The sequence below is a fragment of the Centroberyx affinis genome, unplaced genomic scaffold (assembly GCF_046629955.1).
Source record: "Centroberyx affinis isolate AG114_WGS23_722 - 3 ecotype Tasmania unplaced genomic scaffold, CSIRO-AGI_Caff_v1 ptg000130l_1, whole genome shotgun sequence".
NCBI lineage: Eukaryota > Metazoa > Chordata > Actinopteri > Beryciformes > Berycidae > Centroberyx > Centroberyx affinis.
Genome location: NW_027278830.1, coordinates 34,989 through 54,835, shown reverse-complemented (window position 1 = coordinate 54,835; position 19,847 = coordinate 34,989). Strand labels below are relative to the sequence as shown.

Below are 19,847 nucleotides of genomic sequence, written 5' to 3'. Positions count from 1 at the left end.
TCTCTCTCTCTCTTCTTCCTCTGATCTTTTTCTCCATCCAGTTTGGCCAGAGTGTGTCTGGACCTGCTCAGCTGCAAGCCAACGAAACCTCTCCAAAAACAACTGTATGAGCAATAAGAGCCCGAGTGAAGAGAAAAAATCAAAGTGAAGGACGAGAGAAGGAGGAAGAAGAGGAGAAGAAAAGAAAGGAGATGGACCACACTTTTTGACTGTCTCATCTCATGTGCATCCTCATCACAAGGGATTGAGGAGGCAGGAGGGGGAGCTGATTCAGCGCAACGCTGCAGGACAGGTGTTGCTTTTCCGGGTCTGAGTTTAAAAAAAAAAAGATCTTCAAGAAAAGTGTTTGCCTGGAAGTCAAGAGAGCAAGATAAAGCGACTCGGTGCAGACTCAAGAGCTTGTGGATCGACAGGTAGATTCAGGAACTCATGCATGACTTGTGCTTCATCCTGCGCTCCCATGTTTTCTTAACGTGAATTGGGGTCACGCCGCCAAAACAAGCTTCTCTTGACCCTCTTTGCATTGAGACAAAAAACACTTTGGGCGGGGAGAAAGGAGCGCCATGAAAGGCTTGCGGCTCGCCCGGGGGTTGCTGGTGCTCCTGCTGCTCTGGACCTTGTCAGCCGTCTCCGATGCGGCCGGCGTGACGAGCGGAGAGCGAGGAGGAGTCGGAAGAAGCCAGCGGAGAGGAGGTGGTGGCAGTGGTGGCGGCGGCGGAGGAGGAGGAGGAGGAGGAGGAGGTGGTGCGGAGAGGAGACGGAGGTTCCACCGCATCCAACACGGCCAGTGCAGCTACACCTTTATCCTCCCGGAGCTGGACGGGTGCCAGAGCGGGGGACCGCCGCCGCAGACGGAGCAATATGGCGGCCCGCGCGCCGGGACGAGCGTCGTGCAGAGGGACGCGCCGCCCATCGACGGCGAATGGTCGGCTCAGAAACTGCAGCACCTGGAGACGGCGATGGAGAACAACACACAGTGGCTGCAGAAGGTAAGAGACTAACTGCCTTGTTCACCAAGCAAGATATTAACGAAGAAACTCATAGGAGGCTGGAAATCTTCTTAGTTTTGATTGTGGGAGATTGTAAGTGGTGGGTGCTCTGTGGGGAAAAAAAAGGGTGTTCTAGTCATGAGGAGAAAGAGATTCAAGGCACTCCAAAGTAGGTTAAAAAGCTTTTATTGCATAATGTATTCTATTATGAAAATGTGGCATAGTTTAACTTTTCATAATGAGTAGCCAAATAGAATAAAGGCTTTTTTTTTAACCTATTCAGAGTGCCTTGAATCTCTTTTTCCTCTTGTTTGGAGATGAAACACTAGAGCTTTTGCACACCTGAGTACAAGGTGACAGGTGCATAAGAGAAAACCACAGGTCGAATATTAAAGAAAGAAAAAGCTCCTATACTCTGTGTGCTGAACTTTGTAATTAGGGCATCTTTATTGAGAAAAATGTTTCCTTCATGGAGGGCTAGTGCTAAAACGGTAAAGTTCAACAGATGGTGTGCGGCAGCTTTTTCTTTCTGCTCTTGTTTGGAGAGAATTTTTTTTTTTTATTTGTCACAGAAAAACATTGCAACTACAAATGATACAGCACAGAATAGTTATCAATAATGAGATTATGTTGAAAAGCTCATTAAGTGTTTTCCCGTATTCAAAACAGACCCACAATCACTACTACTGCAATACAATTGGACAATCTATAGCACACCATGTCATTGGGTACATTGTATTCTGTGTCAGAATTTGAATATCATGTATTGATCAGAGATTGAGCATCACATGAGCAAATGGTGGAGGGAGTTGGAGGAACCGGGGATGGATTTTGAGCTTGGTGTCTTAATACTGTATGCCGTCACAGAGACCCAGGATCCCTCTGACACAAGCGACAGGCATTTGCTACAGCAGCTGTGTGGAAATAGTAAGAGTGTGTGTGTGTGTGTGTGTGTGTGTGTGTGTTGGTGGTGTGGAAGTGGCAGCAAAGAAAATTGGTGTTATTTTAGACTGTAGAAGTAAAGATTTTCATGATTGCTGATGTGTAAGAGAGATCAAAGGTTCAGGTTCAGGTTGTGAACCTGTTTGAGTGGCAGCTGGTTTCAATGAACAGAGAAGCATTTGAGTGGATTCCCTCCTTTCCCCCGACCAAACTTGAACTAATTATTTCCTCATCTGTATATGTTATAGTAGACTTGTGACTTGGCACATTGCACAGTGGCAGCCATTGTAAAAAAAAAACCATTCATGCATTCATCTTGTATCTATACTGCATGAGTACTGCACAAAATTCTCCTTACAGAAGAATCAGAAGAAAGGTAGAAGTGTAGAATTGCAGCAGTTCAGCAAGCATGCAGAGAAAAGTGGGACTTTTCCAACGGCTAGATCTGTGTGTGTGTCTTTATATCACACTATCACCACCGAGGTCAAAGGTCAGTTCTCACTGGAGCCAACTTTGCTGAAGGAATGCAGCGTTAAAGAACTGAACTGCATTTGACAAACCTACTGGACAGTCAATGAGACAACAGGCTGAAGACGAGTTGTTTCAAAGCTGATTATTTTACAGTAATTTACAGTAAACGTGCTTCATTTTGTAGATTTGCCCTCCGTAAAGGTTTTGTTTCCAGACACCTTAAACAGAAATGTGTCTTTCGCGAAAACAGAGCTTTTCAAAAACGCTGACGTGTGATTGTCATGTGATCTCAGGCGGTACTCACACTCCCAAAAGACTCCCAGCCCATGTTCTCTGTGGCTTTGGCGGTCTTGCAGTTACTTTCAAAAGCAGCTCAACTTCGTTGTCTGTCCAGACAAAGAAGTCCGGCTCGCTTTTGTCCGTCTTTTGTCGTGATTTGGACATGTTGTTGGTGCTTAAGGCTCTGCTGCAGACATGACAACACTTCTGTAAACAGTGGTAACCATGGTGGTAACAAAATAAACGTCATGGGTCGGAGGCTTGCGCATGCCCAATAGGGTAGATTTCACCGTTTTCCTATATTTTTTGCGTATTAGTGTGGATGGAAAACTTTTAGAAAACGGCATGGAAACGCTAGTGTGGACGGAAACGCAAACAACTCAAAAACGTTTTCAAATTTCAAATTCACCCGGCTTAGTGTGGACATGGCCAGAGAGAGAAGCAACAAGAGAGCAGAGAATTAATGTTAGTGAATTCGGCTGCAGACTCTTTCTCATCTGTGATTCAGAGAAACGCTCAACAGAAAACCAGTTTAGAACATTAGAAATGACTTTTTTAGAGGACTACTAAATTTAAGACCATGTACTTTTCCAATGAGTATTTGCAATTTTACTTGAGTAACGAATTTGTGTACTTGACACATACATGTTTTACAAGCCCGATTCGGCAATTATTTGAGATCGGGCAGAGTCTGCAGTAGTCCAGGGTCATCACACTGTCTAGTCGCAGCTGTAATCGTTATGTGTGTTGGAGTGAAAGACTCAAATCTCTCTCCTATTATTCCGATCGGCAACATCACGATTAAATCAAACAGGTTTGTCTTTGCGTAATCCTGTGGTGTGCGCTCGCCAAAGACTCAAATCTTAATGGGAATTTTGATTTCAATAGCCAATGAAATTTGAGTTTGCGACAGACAAAGAGAGGAAGAGGGGGAAAATACAGAAGTGTAAACACAAGATCCAACGTGTGCGGAAAGAAAAAGAAACGTGAATGTGTTCTCAAGTAGTTTGCTACTGAAATAGCGCGGTGGAAATTAAGAGTGTGGAGGTCGGATAGGCGGAGACATTTACCTTCAACTATGACGACCCGGGTTCAGGTCCCAACTCATGACAACAAGTTCTCTACTGTAAGTGAAGTTTTCATTTTCAGCAAAGGTTTTTCTTACTTGATCAAACCGTGACCAAAAACCTAAGCCTAACTTTCACCAAAATTGCTTTACTTGTCTAAACTTAACCATTGGCCAACCTTTTCACATGACAAACACATAAAAATTGTGTGTCCAATTCATGCTGTTGTCACATAAGAGGAATGTAATCTTCACATTATTTGTCATAACACGTAATTTGCGTTTCGTGCCCATTTCAAAATTTCGTGAGACTGGTAGACTGTGGTTTTACGGGTTGTGTTTCTCAATCAAATTTGAAAAACACTTATGTGTGGTCGTTTTGTTTGGCATGCTAGTTCCAGACCGTCTCATCTGACTCATGAATACAAGTTTCATTCACTTTCATTCAGCTTTTCTGCACAGATACAGCCATTGTAGAAGCCCCACTTCAAAAAAAGGGCCACGAAATGGAAATTTTACGCCATTTCTGTTCAAGATGGGAAAGAGAGAAGGGGGGGGGATGGCGTTCAGGCGAGACGGGACAGAGAGAGGCTGTGACATGCGACACAAGTTGTGAGCCAGATCTGGATGCCCGAGAGCTCGCAGCACGTTGATTGGTCTGGTAAGCGTCACTTGAGAGACACGTGCTTTGCGTGTGATCTGAGGTGGAAGAATGACGAGGACCAGTACAGTGTCTCTACTGTAAACGGACCACACAGCGGCTGCCTGGGTTTTACACTCGTTATCTCTGTCGTCTCCTGATGCAAAACCAGTTCCAGTCGGAAACCAGCTGATACGCAGAATGGAAGGATTCGGTCGCACCAGGTGATGCTGATCCATGACATCAAATGAGCGACCGCAAACGTCTCTGAAAGGAATCTGTGTGTGTGTGTGTGTGTGTGTGTGGGGACGTCATATTCATCATCATTAGGATCGTTTAAAACGTCGCAGAAGAATGAGAGCCGCAGTCAAGCTTGAATAATGCTCCCATGTTTGGAAGTCGGGGCCCATATGAATCATAATTCTTAGAGAAGGAATGCTGAGTTGACATCACAGATTTATGTGGCTTTCTAAATGTTGGGTGCATTCACGCATAATCTACAGAAATTTGACATGCAGACAGAAAATAATCTTTGGAACTTTCCTGAGCTAACTCACACGTTTTTTAGGCCGTCTGGTATCCTGAAATTTCATGAAATCTTAATCAAAGTTGTTTTAATTAGACTGTTAGCAAACCTTTTCATGTAACAAACAAGTGGAAATGACATGTCCAATTTGTGCTTTTGTCACACAATCCTTTAATAGTGGAGCAATGTAATCTTCATATAATTTGTGTCCGCCACAAGTAATTCCGTTTCACAGTTTGTGCTCAATTCCCAAAATTTTGAGGCTGCGTTATCTTTAAGAGTTTGACTTGTACATAGAGAATAAGCTTTTTGATACTCTCTCGTGTATGATGTATGATGTATAACTCAAAATACAGGCTTTACCCCATATAGGATTTTTCGCCAATGTTTACAATTATTACAAAAGCAAAGAAACCTTTTACAGCCGTAAGATATTATGCAAAACTTATGTTTAGATGTCACACACTGCCAGCACTTACATCAAAAGAATATATTATAGAGTGAAAAATGCATTCAGTCCAGTAAATCACCATGTAAACATGGCCACCAATGGGGCAACAGTGTGTCAACAGAAGGCACGATAATAAAATTATAGATTTGGATCTTAAGCGTTCTATTGATGACTTTGATGAAGCTCAATGCTTACACTGTATGAGATTTGTTCAGATTTAGCAGAGGAAAGGGATGTATAAGTACATTTTCCCTCAAGATTTCCTTAAAATCTACAGTATCAGGTTTGATAGGTTATCAAAGGGAATGTATCTATTTTAGTTTTTTTTTTTTTACCAGTGAGTGGGGTTGCCATTCTGCTTCACTCCCCCTAAACACTGCATTTTAACATTTTATGTATCTTGAAATAGCATTCATAAGGAACTTGAAGAAAGAAACGGCCCTTAAATCAGAATTCCTCATCTTAAAAGCCTGATGGGCATCAGATCAGGTTTCTATTGATACACTACATGGGTTTAGATACATTCCAGTGTAAATGGAGCGAGTCAGAATTTCATTATTTCTGCTCGATCCTGTATGGGAACTCCTTTCTTCTTCTTCTCTCCTGTGTGTGGCGGGCAAGACGGACGAGGGATTGAATTACTTACCAGAAAGATTTTAATCTGGAGAGAGAGTGTGTAAATTCAGAGTGGTGCTTCACTGAGATTACACCACTGGGATTTTAGCAGATGTGTGTGTACAGTGTGTGTGTGTGTGTGTGTGTGTTTTTACCACCCACATGGTTAAACCTCGGAGGAGAGGCGGGTCAAGTCCAGAGCTGAGGTCTGCAGCACCCTACAGGAGAGACAGAGGGTTGACCTTTGACCTTTAGGGTTCAGTGGGAGTCGACTCTCAATATCAAGTCACTCCCGATCCCAAAACACCAGCCTCCTCTCACCACTGCTTTAATTCAATTAAGATAAAAGACAGCAAAGTCTCCTCTTCTTTCTTTCTCCCTTTCTCTTTCTTCTCTTTCTATCTCCTCCTAATTCTAGATTAGGAATTGAATTAATCAATCATCATGTCTTTCTCAGGGAGAGAGAGAGATATTCCTAATAATCTATTTTCCTAACGGATCAAGTTTAGGCTTGCATCTCTAAAAGAGGCAAAAACTAAATTCCACAGCTGCAGATTGTCCTTCACGTTGCTGTTAATAAGCAGTATTCCTATTGCAATATCACACGATAACAGCTAATCTTTATAGCTGTTGGTTGAGCTGTTATATGCAGTTTATCATTTATGAACCATGTAGGCATATAGCCAAGGACAAATTTCTTTTTGGTTTTTATGAGTGAAGAACAGTTTGAATCTTAAATATTAAAAGAGATGCAAAGCTGCACAAGATTTCTACATAGAAATACACCCGTCTTATCAGTGTAAATCATAAAGTGGGGCTGTAATAGAGAGGAACGTCCCATTCCCACTAACTGAGATTCATCTTATTTGCCTAAATTATTCTTCTTCTTATTTGGGAGTATAGGTCACTGGCAGGAAATCTTCTCAGCCCACAGCAAGTGACGAATCGAAACTTAAGAGCGAAATACAAAACTGTTTCCTAAAAGCGATCAAGTGCTTCTTGTGGAGAAAGCTGGACTCACCAACGATGTCTGAACCTCTTCTCCTCCTCCACCTTCACCACTAACCACTAACAAGAAGACATTTAATTATTACTTCTTAGAAGTCCTCAAAATTCAAAAAGTGACCTCTCCCTGCCATGTGGGTCTGTGCAAAATTGCATAATGCAGCATTAAACATGACATCTATCTATTTTATATTTACCTAGATTTTCAGTTTGTACATGTTTTTGAATCAGATATCCAAAAAAATCAGCAGTAAAAGTAAGTAGTTGTTGTTTTAAAAGTCAAAGGACTGCAGCTTTAGTTTTCATATCAACAAAAATAATACCCATAAATGCTACTAATGAACACACAATCCACTTTCTGTACCAGCGATACTACTTCTAAAGTGTGAAGTGTGTTTTCTCGGCTTCCCCGCTCGCTCTGCAGCAGCTCGGTGGTTTTGGAGAGAGTCTGTCTGTAAACAGCAGTAAGTGAGGTAGTTAACAGGAGGCTTGTTTAGCTTTCTGCCAAATGACTGACTTCAAATGGACCTGTGCCTGAGAGAGAGAGAGAGAGGGAGAGAGAGAGAGAGAGAGAGAGAGAGAGAGAGTCAGCAAGAGTCCATATTCTGAGTGGATTTGTGTGTTGATCTGGTGCATGGAAAGAAGGAGATAGAGTGAAAGTAAGTGAAGTGAAGAGTAAAGTAGAATAATAATAATAGAGAAATAGAGAGAGTAGAAGCAAGAGAGAGAGAGTCATTGAGTGAGAGAGAGAGAGAGACTGTGTGGTCTGCTGCTGCCACAGTCGGATACTTTGATGTGCTCAAAGGTTATTTTCATGATAACCTGCACTAGAGAGAGAAAGAGGAAAGAGAGACTAAGAGAAAGAAAGAGCAGAAATAAAAAGAGGAGACTGGGGGGACAGGAAAGAAAAAGAGAAAAGTCCAAAGGGGAGAGAGAGAGAGAGAGAGAGCGAGAGAGAGAGAGAGAGAGAGAATCATGCAGTGCAGAGAGTTGAGATAAATTAACCATCTATTTAAATCCCCTTTACTCCTTTTTTTTCTTTTTTCTTAGAAATGACTTCTATAGAATTACTGCTTTATCAGAGAGTAGAGAGCAGAGTAGAGAGTGATATAAAAGCAGAGTGCACAGGTTATCCTCTTTAACTTGAGCTACCAGTCCCATGTTGCTTCCTTAATCTTTACCAGAGAGAGAAATTATATTTCTAAAGCTCTAAACTCACAGTTTGATGCCAAACTTCAGATAAGTATAGAGGGTTTTCCAAGCCAGCATATGGAAGACTTACAGCATATTCCCATATGAAAGAAAAGAAGGATTTCTTATGTGCCTCATTATAATTTACAAGCAATTTTTATGACACACATACTGTGTGAAAGGAATAAACAGCTGGTAAATGTTTTCATTATAGGTGAACTAAAGCGTGGCAAAGTGAAAATAATTACATTAAAATACAGGGAATTAATTATGTAGTAATGACTGAAATCCGAGTAAAATAAATGTAATGAGTAGAATTAGAATGACTGGTCATTACTGAATAATAGGCCTGTTATTTGGGTAGAGTTGCAATGGAGTACTTTTGTATACCTATGTGAATATTGTACATGTTCACTACTGGTATGTTTTTTCTAAAATATATCATGTATTATTGTATGTATTCTACATTATAAGCAAATGAAAACCGAATGAAAAACATTGATTGTTTCTGCACAGGTGTTGTCACTTTCTGTAATGAATGGAAGATCTATCAGTGCAGACAGTGTGTTTCTAGCTTTTTCAACTAGTTTATCCTTCGCCTGCAGCGCCGCTCTAAGTTTATAAGTGTGTGGTGCCACTTATCTAATACAACTGCTGGTAAAAACACCTTTATTTGCTTGTATATTACTCAGTAATTACCAGTCATTCTAATGCTATAACTAGTATTCCATCTATTTTACTTGGATATTACTTAGTTATTTCTGGTCATTACTGCTTCTAAACTTTCTGATACTGACTGTCCTGTCCTGTGTGGCAGACTCCACCCCTCTGCCACCACTAAAAAAGGATAAAAACAAACCATAAAGACTATTTGTACGTCATATCTGAGCCCGGTCTGGAGAACCACCTGGTGCAGGACTGCTGCTCTGCGCTCCATCATCCTTTACAGCCGCACATCAAACAGCTGCAGCCTGCGGACTCCGGTGACAGAGCTAATAACGGCTAATGGCAACAGCAATCTGCAGCCATTATCTTCCAGTCGGCCTCCTGCAGTCTAAACAATCCTCTGATTCAGCTGCAACCGGCCTTTTAATTACATCGTTTAGAGAGCGCCACGGTGTCAAAACTAGAGAAACTGTCTGTTTGACTTGAAAAAAAGGAGGAAAAGCAGAATTACTCCGTAGAAGTAAAAGTCCTGGTGGTTCAGAAGATGCATACCATGGAGTCCTGACTTAACCTGACGCCCCAGATGGTTTGTTACACAGAACCATCTGGGAAGTCGTCCTTGGAAACTGTTTGGAAAAGTAAAAATACTTCATTACTGTACTTCAGTAGGATTTTCAAGTATCTGTACTTTACTCAAGTTTTTCTTTCACTGAAGACTTTGTACTTTTACTCACTACATTTCAAAAGTAAAATCTGTACTTTCTACTCACTACATTTTCAAAACGGGTTCGTTACTCTTGGGAAATCATCAACTGATTTTCAAAATTTTTTTTATCTTCCATCCCGGAAGCAGCTGATCAAGAGCCAGATGTGATTGGCTGCTTGTTCAGCAATGAGGGCAGCCAGGGGCGTGTTTCGGCAAGAGTTTGTTTATATGGTTCGTTGATGAACCATATAAACTGATTGGTTGAAGTTAGCCCGTGATCGACGGTGATAGACAGATGGTTCATCCAATCACCTGCCAAGTATTTTTTGAAAGCGCCTGCCTTTTTCCAAACAGTTTTCAAAGACGACTTCCCAGATGGTTCTGTGTAACAAACCATCTGGCAAGTCAGGTTAGCAATCGACACCAAAAAGGAAGGAAAGGGACAGAGAGGGAAGCAACAAGAGAGAGAGAATTAACGTTGGTGAATTCAGCTGCTAGAATTAATGTTTGTGATTTGAACTGCAGACTCTTATCTGGGATTCAGAGGAAAGCTCAACAGAGAACCAGTTTCGAACATTAGAAATGAATTTTGGAGAACGACTTTTACTTTTATACTTTAAGTAAATTGAAGACCACGTACTTTTATACTTTGACTTGAGTAAAGGATTTGAAACGGTACTTCAACTTCTACCAGAGTATATTTTTAAATGAGTATTTGCACTTTTACTTGAGTAAGGAATTTGTGTACTTCTACCACCTCTGATCACGGGCTAACTTCAACCAATCAGATCAACGAACCATATAAACAAACCCTTGCAGAAGCCGGTCGGGAGAAGAGCGAAAACATCTTTTCCCTCCAGAAAAGCCTTCAGTGCCGTTCTTTGCTCTTCTTTCAATGAAGAAATACTCTCCAGTTCAGAAGTAACTGATGTTACAGCAGCATCTACGCTAGCCTCTTTAGGAGCCGCCATTGTTGTGAACGAACAGTCGCTTCATCACACCTAAGCCCCGCCCCCAGCTGCCCTCATAGGACGCTGATTGGGCCGAACCACTGTAGTTCGGCCACAAATGCATAACTTGAAGCCTGGCAAGATGGATTCTCGTGATCTCGCGAATCCAGCTGCCTCGCAAGGTAAGTCCTGACTAGGGTTAGACTGACATATTAGTTATTGGCCTTTTATTAAATATCCAATATTGTGTCGTCCACTGCTGATATGATGGAGGTTCCTTCCTGACACAGCTACATAAAAACAATCTGTAATACATTTTATTCATCTAATCGTTCTACTATGTTTTTTTGTAAATTAATTCTTCATTTAAAAGTCTAATGAGTTTCCCCAGCCATTGAACAGGTGTGGCATGTCACGCTGCCTTAAGGAGCTGCCAGCCCACCTAAAAAATATTCAGCAATATTGGTTTCAGTGGAGAGTTTTAGTGTCCCATGATGGTCTAAATGCTGTTTCAGAGACTCAAGAAGAATCAAATTCTGGGGAAAACACTGAATATTCGTAATTCTGCAGCACGAAAATGGTGAAGTTTCATGATCTTGAATATTGGCACAAAATATCAGCTTGGTGGAAAACTATTCCTCGCATCATGGGTTTGAGACTGGCGATGCCACATCATCTCTCATCCCCTCCTGTCTCTCTTTACGGTTCACCAACAGATGAAGCAGAAAAGTGAATGTTTTAAAAAGTAGGAGATGTGGGTGCTGGGTGGGGTGTCGCAAATCCCAGTGGAGTCTAACTGAAAGTCACCTAGTTGGCCTGAGAAATGTCACAGGTTCGATCCCCTCAACAGCCAGTGTGTCCCTCCCTGCTGAAGTGTCCTTGAGCAAGACACCAAACCCTTACCTGCTCCAGGAGAGACACATTCCAAGTTATACTGTGTCTAATATTGCGATTAAAAGCTCTAAAATCCCAAAGTCATTTTGCCCTGAGAGTGTTTTTTTTTTATAATACATTTCGTTCTTGACTGTTTCTTTATATGCTCAACAGCGGCGTTCACGGCTCCCCGAAGGCCGAGGTAACAGTTTATAGGTTTTTTCGTCCCTGGGATTCTCCCCGAGTTTATTTCCCTGTTGGGAATGGTCGGGAATGATTATTAAGGATTGGAGGAAGTGTTGGGAATGTTTGGGAATGGTTTTTTTTTCTCCCAGCAGGCTGTTTTATTGTGTTTTATGGAGAGCTGGGAGCGGGGTGGGGGGTGCGGGTGTGTTAGGAGTGTTTTCAACTGGCTCATAAAAGGTTTGACTGCAGTGTGCTGGTTGAGTAGCTGCTGGTTTATGATCCGATAATGTACAGGCCATGTGCTTCTGTCATATAGTTTTGCTGCAGAGTTTAGTATTTGCACAGTGATAAAAGCATTGTGAGGCAATATGATAAAAACAAGGAAAAAAACAGATAAAATGTGGTGAAAAAAAAACAAATAGAGGAGATTTAATTACTTTTAATTGCTTTCTGCGGGGGAGAAAAAGCACCTCAAAAGAAACAACGAAAAAAACAGAAAGACAGAACAGAATAGGATAACGGCATCTAAGACACCTGCCGTTAAAATGCGTCCACACTGGGATCAGATTTCTCTTTCCTTCACCAGATTGCACTTTCTTTTTGGTAGTTTGTTACTATCTGAGCTCCTGCTGCCTGTTTGCTTTGCTTGTGCTTCCCAGTTGGATCGAAAACTTTATTTCCGTTAACGTAGCTCCTATATGCAGATTGAAGACTTGTTGCATTTACACTACTTTATTAATGTGGCCAAATGCGTCTCTGACCTCCAGTATGATGCGTCTTGAGTCCATTTCCACCTGGATTTTATGCGTGTTTGCGCTATCCAATCACAATCCGATCACCCAGGACGTGTTAATGTCATCTTAATGACAACAGAAACACAACATGGCTGAAAACAGTAGAACAACATCATCAATAAAATGGAAAAGGGAACTTAAAAAATTAAAATTGGAAACATGAAAAACAGCACTAATGCAGGGAATTAAATCATAGGGCAAGTGAGTGTGGTAATGAGTAGGAGGGTGTACAGTGTATATACTGTATGTGTGTGTGTGTGTGTGTGTGTGTGTGTGTGTGTGTGTGTGTGTGTGTGCGTGCGTCAATATGTGTGTGAGTGAGACAGACAGCAGTATCATAACTATGTGGTCAACCTTAGTCTGCAACCACCAAGAATTACTCACTGTAGGACTTCAGACATACATCACTAGTTAAATCATCTAGTCTTTTTTTTCTCAAAAAGTTGATGTATTTTTTTTAGACATATAAGGATTTCATCTGACAGTGGTAGGCTGTTGCCCGAACCCCAGGAAGCATTGCTGCCAAGTTTTAGCAACTTTTCAGACACTGGCAACTTTATTTCTGATGCCGATTTGCGCTATTTGCTTGTCTAATGCAGGGGGCTGTAGCAAATATATTCACATGCACATATACATATCATATTGTATCTAAAAAATGTCAACTTTTCAGGAGCTAAGAAAAGCAGCCTTGTTTTTAGCTGGACGAAGATGCACTTTCCAGTTTTCAGTTGCGTTTTGAAAGTGTTTCATAAACCCAAAGGTTGTAGAATTTTCCATTGAAGTTAAAACATGAAAATCAGCAAAATTGGGGTTTGCCAGGTTTTCACCCAACAGCATTGGGGTATGACATCATGTGGTGACTTAGACCAGCACTTCCCCATTCTGTCAATAATTCCCACTCCAGTCATAACAAGACACTCACCATCTTCCTTCAGACGGTGGAAACTCATCTCTCAAGTCATATTCCTCGTCCCACATCTTCCTCCAGTTTACTCTCATTTAATTTAAAAAAAAAAAACCCTTCTGCCGCTCTCCTAAGATCTGATTTTTACTTCTTTTTAAAGCATTTCTCTCACAGGTATGTTTCCGGTCGTGTCGCTCTGACACACAACATGATCTCACATAAATACGTGAAATGAACACAAACTCTAAAACAGCGATTTACGTGCTGTGGACATGTATTATGGGAAAATAACGTTTCTCCACCACAAACTGAATTACGTTCCCCTGCAACAAATTTAAATACGTTCCTCCGTCACCAATTGAACTATGTCCCAAAAGTTTAGGCAACTAAACTAACTTGGTTAAGGTTAGGGAAATGGTTTGGTCATGGGTAAATAATAAAACATTAGTTAAAAATTAAAATATTATTTACGGTTGAAATGTCCTTTGAGAGCTTGAACCTTATTCTACTGTTGCACTTGAACTTGAATGGACAGAGGGGCCATTCCCATTCAAATCAACGTTCCAGGATGATCGAAGTGGCGGCCATTTTTATGTGAACCATTGGGCTAGCTTCTGTATAAACCGACTTACGGCAAGTCGCTGAGCTGAGAGGTTTTACAGCAAGAACCAAAGCAGCTTCTCTGTCTCCTTGCTGCCATGGATTGCTAACATGCTAATGTTGACTAGAAGAGCTAGAGAGAGTAGTCGTCTTTGAGAAAGCTACGTTAGCCTCGTCGCTAACGTTAGCTTTCAGTTGAGTTTTGACAGTTTGCTAACAGACACACAGTTCTCAAGCAAGTGTGACAGACTTGACGACCTTAATGCCGTGCTGTCACCATAGCAACTAACCCGTAAAATTCCATAATCGCCATTTTATGATGTACTTGCCGAATTACCAAGGCAAACAGTGGAAGGACTGTTCTATCCATTCAAGGATACGAAGGAGCGTCAGCTAAATGCCTGAAATACAAATATACTGTAGTAATGTGAATAATGTGACTGGGAGAAACGACACGACAGAAAATCAGACGTCTTCAGTGGCAGAACTCTATTTTTCCTATTTCCAATTCTGTAAACGGTTCCTGAGCCGCAGACCTCAAATATGCCCAGAGTAAACGATTTATTCTATTTGTGAGACTTTTACAATGGCCGCCCCTGTCTGCCTCTCTTGTTATGGTATCACAGGCGACAGGAGAGCCTGACCGCAGCCGCTCTCTGACCACATGTGGCTCATTTTCAGGCCGGGTTACTGCAGCCTTTAACTGCCCTGTAAAGATGGAAAAAAAAAAAAAAACCCCACACCATGCAGGTTTACGGGACTTTCTTTTTAGTGGGAGCCAGGTCAGCCTTCCATATCACTGGAGCTGATTACTGGACTGTTATCAACACACTGCATCTGAGCGGCTGCTGGAGAGACACTTCAAACAAGCTGACAGAGAGAGAGAGAGAGAGAGAGAGAGGAGGAAAGAGGGAGAGGAAGAGAGATAAAGCGGAGAGAGAGGGTTTGCACAGGGAAATAGAAAAGGGGGTAAAGAGAAGGAGAAAAACTTCCACATGTTCTTAAAATGTCTGAAAAATCACAATTAAATGAGAAATCACATTCTAAAGTTGTTACATAATTCTCCATATCATAATGTACACTGATTTAAGAATGAATGCCAAAAAATTCACAAAATTTTCTCTCTTTTTTTTGTATGTTTATATCAAAATCCCAATACTTTTACCTCCTGGAAAACAATATACTTTCTGTGATTATTTCATGGTGTAGGCCTATGTGAAAATAAAAAAAATACCATCACAGATTTTTTAACTCCCCTCATCCCATCATATCAAACCCGCTTCGACCTAAGATACATATGTGAATTTTTGGTGCATTTTTTAAAACGCTGCTTAGTTTTCCTAAGACGCCTTGCTGATGGTTGCGTCCCGGGGGCCAAAATTTATTCATTTTGCAAGAATACGAAATTTGTGACGGCTCAAGATTATGTGCAAACATTTTTGAACTGTCCCTTCCTGCATTGTGTCCCGCCTTAACATCCTGTTTTGACTGGAAATACATTGAATTATGAAAGCAAAATTCCTTGTGACCCTAAAATAAATGATCTATATGTAAGTAATTTACTCAAATAAAAGATTTTATTGTGGAATTCTGACATTTCCATTTTAGGTTTTCAAATCCGATAAATCATAATTTGCAAATAAAATACTTGGAAACCAGCTAGAGAGAGAGCGAAAAAGAGAGAGAGAAAGAAGAGAAGCAGTTTAAGAGCTCCACCATAAGATGATAATGATGATGATGATGAAGGAGTTTGTTTGAAAATGAGGCTCCAGAAGGAAAACAATGTCCGTGGACAAAGTGCTTTTTAAGAGGAATTCTGCGGACACTCATTATCATCATATCATGACCGAAAATGCTGAAGTTTGTGTGGATTTTCGGGAAAATCGCTGAACTACCCGAGGGGGTGTGGAGTGTCGTAATGGTAAATCTGTGTGATCTGTTCGATGAAAACTGTGAGTCAGTTGATACGAGTGTTTTGATTAGACTCTTTATCGCGGTCAAACTTCAAGACGTGGGGAGAAACCAGGAGAGAGAGAGAGAGATAGAGGGAGTGTGTGTGTGACAGATAATAAATAAATAGCAAAAGGAGGACAAGAGCCGGGGAGAAATAGGTGAAAAGATAAAGAGAGAGGGAGTATGTGAGTGGGACAGAGAGAGAGAGGAGGAAAAAAAACACAGAGGATGAAACAGAGAGGAAGACATAGTTCAGCGCTCCCAGACTTGTCGCCTGTTAAGCCATAAATCACTACAGTGAAGCAGAGGAGTGAATCACCAGCAAGAGCGAGAGGAACAAAGAGAGTCAAAGAGAGAAAGTTAGATTAGATAGAGGGTGGGGGAGAGGAGAGTGAGAGAAGATATAACAGAGAGAAACAAAGGCGCGATGGGGATGGAGAGAGAAGCAGAAAGATAGTGGGGAAAGTGGGAGAAACTCACTGATAGGGAGAGAGAGAGAGAGAGAGAGAGAGCTGCTGGGTTTATATTCAAGTATTTCTTTTCTAAAGTGTGATGTATTGAGTAAGAAAGGCTGAATGGAAGCAGCAAAATTCAATGAAATGTCCTCAATTTTGCAAAAAAAAAAAAAAAGTTTACACACTCGATTGAAGTGGATTTTTTTGGTGGTGCAACTATAAGATAGATAGTGAAGAAAAGGATAAATAAAAGCATAGACTGGGCATTGTCCAGGTGAAGGGTTCAGCCTCATTGCACAACAGTTGAAAAGGCTTTTGACTTTCTGAAGTGTAAAATGTCTGTCCAACACAACCTTCTAGAAATATGCCCACTGTCTCTCCCAGGTATAAGGCCCCTTTGTAACTGTATGGCTATTAGCTGGTGCATTGAAATATTGACAAGTGCATTTGTTTGTTTTTGTCTTTGGTTGAATAGCATGAAACATGGCCGACATTATCTGACACTAAAAATACCTGGACCCCACTTGAACTAACCCAGTGATTCTCAACCTTTTTCATATGAAGGACCCCTAATTTAGTCCACATTAGGGTCACGGACCTCCATTTGATGAGATTTTGTCTCATTTTTATTGTTAGATATGATTTTGTCCAGTATTCCATGACTATCTGTATTGTAGGTAGAGAGATAACAGTGAAAGTATGATCAAAATAATAATTCTTCTACATTCTCTAATTGTGTTAACTTCTTGTAAATGAAATAATGCTGAAGTTTAACAATTCATCAATTTGCTGGGGACCCCCTGGAACCCCCTCAAGGACCCCTGGTGGTCCCCGGACCCCAGGTTGAGAACCACTGAACTAACCTATCATGTAACGATCTTCTTCCTCTTCTACACTTAAAAAAAAAAAAAAAAAAAAAAATCTGATTCTACAAATGCTACTTATTCCTATCAAAAGACTTGGCTGATGAAGACTGTGATACTGTTGACAAAATGCACTTATTGTAAGTCACTTTGGACAAAAGCGTTTGCTAAATGACATAATGTGATGTAACGTAACGTAAAAATACCAAGCAACTCTTGAAAGACTCTTGCCATGTTTCCTGTGGATGTGTTGTTTTTACATTTATTCAATTCAAACCAGCTGATGGAAACATGCATTTAAAAAAAAATGTGATGCACTTTGGCAATAATCTAACCCACAAACTAATCGCTATACAACCATGATGGAGACTTCTTAAACGAGGGAGAGACAGTATGGGAGCAGGTATGGGAAGTCAGGCAACATTTCATAAAGTCAAAAACCACTTAGAACTGTTAAACATCATTATGTATTCAAAAAAACGTGTTTCCATCACTATTTATTGCATCATTTCTTTATTGGCAAAAAAAAGGATTTCCACCTCAAGTGAGTGTAAAAACTTTTTTAGCGATATTAAGAAAATTGTAGCAAAATTTGCCGTTTCTGTTCAGTGTTTCTAATCATGATTTGCAAAAAAAAAAAAAAAAAAATCTTGGGTACTCGGTCAGAAAGAGTAGGAGACAAAGTGGAAAAGAGAAGCTGTTGTTAACTGCCAAGAGTTACAAAGTTCCTCAAAGTGTGTGATTGTGTGTATAAGAGGGGAGGGGAGAGAGAGAGAGAGAGAGAGAGAGAGAGAGGGAGAGACAGAGGGAGAGAGAGAATAGAAACACTGAAGTGCTATAAGACAGACAACAATGCAGGAAAATGCTTGGCTACTGTGAGTCTGTCAAAAAGAGAGAGAGAGAGCAAGGATGGGATCTCTACTATCAGAGAGACAGACAGAGAGAGAGAAGCAGACAGAGAGAGAGAGAGAAGCAGACAGAGAGAGAGAGAGACAAGATGAAGAGACAGAGGGAGGTTTCTCCTCTATCAGTGCAGCAGACAGACGGTGATAGCAGCACTTTACTGCAGGACTTCACATCGACTGCAGCCTCTTCATTTTGTCTCTGTACCAGCTGGCTAACGTCTCATCTGTGACACACACACACACACACACACACACAGATAGACAGATATACGCACAAACAGACAAAGAGACACAGCGCACACCTAGAGACACAAATACACACATATACACACACACACACACATACACATACACTCGAGTGGGAGTGTTGTGCAGAGAAATATATCCAATATAAGAAAATGTAATTATCGTGTTTGTGGTTGGACTTTGACTCCCAGCCAGCAGACGTTGAGTCCCGCCTTCTTTACCATGAACCGTGTGTGTGTGTGTGTGTGTGTGTGTGTGTGTGTGTGTGTGTGTGTGTGTGTGTGTGAGCGCTCACATAGACGACCACAGTTCATGAACAAATCTACAACATAAGTCCTGATTATTTCTCTGCGTTACGTTCTGCAGCTGCTCTTTGTCTCGCTAATTTTTCCAAAATCTTTCAGACCTTTAAATATTGCTTAAGTAAACCCAGATACCAAGACAGGTCACACACACACACACACACACACACACACACACACATTTCTCTAATGAACCGATGTATTACGCACTGAAGGGCCATGATGACACACATACTGTATATACACACAAACTAAAACACACTAGTATTCTCTCTCTCTCTCTCTCTCTCTCTCTCTCTCTCTCACACACACACACACACACACACACACACACACACAAACAGAGTTCCTCCGTAATCAAGCTCTGTATTTCCCATTGGATGTCCATATTTACAGGGTTCATTAGTCACTTAGCTTTTCCCAGAGAAACGCCGCTGTCTGTTGGCACCGAAACAAACCCGCAGTCAGCAGAACAACCACAACTTTCCCATTACTGTCCTGAGAGCTGGGGCGAGTGTGTGTGTGTGTGTGTGTGTGTGTGTGTGTGTGTATAAGAGAACATGTATATGTGTATAAGAAACAGTATGAATGTTTGTGTGTGTGTTTGCAAGAGAAAGACTGTGAGACAGAAAGGGAGAAAGAGCGAGTGTGTGTGTTTGCCCAGAAGATATCAGATAGATTAGCTGCTAATCAGGCATGTAATCTTGTGTCTGTGTGTGTGTGTGTGTGTGTCTGTGTGTGTGTGTGTGTGTGTCTGGCTTGGTAGAAGAGAAGAAGAGACAGAAAAAAAAATAAACGAAAGAAATAGACTAAATGTTTCTAATTTAACAATATTAACAGTTTGTCATGGTAAGATTCAGTAATTAGATCAATATGACTGATACTTTAATGATTATTCACAATATAATGACATTTAACACAATAAGGAGTTGCAGCAAGAGGTAACTGTTTGAATTCTGAGGACTTCATTACCCAGAAGTCCTGTAACATGATGTCAGTAAACTAAATTTCTTCTTCTTGTGGCTGCTGGAGGTGCTGAAGAAAACACTGTTGAGTCTAACTTTCTCTGCTCGCAACTTTTGTATTTCTATTATTATGTCTGTGTTTCTATGTCTGTTTTATCATTTCTATATGAGTATTTGATAGCAAGGTGTCATTGATTCAGTGCTATTAAAGCTGCATTTAGGCAACTTCATACTTTGGCGGCCCCAGGTGGCAGAGAGAGGTAACTGTTTGAATTCTTGGAATGTTTGAAGTACCCGGACCCTA

At 41.0% G+C, this 19,847-nt stretch overlaps 1 protein-coding gene across 1 annotated transcript in view; it reads left to right on the top strand.

Annotated features, from left to right (window-relative positions):
• Window positions 1-563: 563 nt before the first annotated feature.
• Window positions 564-19,847, top strand: part of LOC139653132 (angiopoietin-1-like) — a gene marked incomplete at its 3' end in the record, with an annotated part of 54,268 nt that continues 34,984 nt past the window's right edge. Inside the window, exon 1 of the mRNA XM_071530088.1 lies at window positions 564-989. Coding sequence (XP_071386189.1) covers window positions 564-989 — 426 coding nt within the window. The remainder of the gene's footprint in view (window positions 990-19,847) is intronic.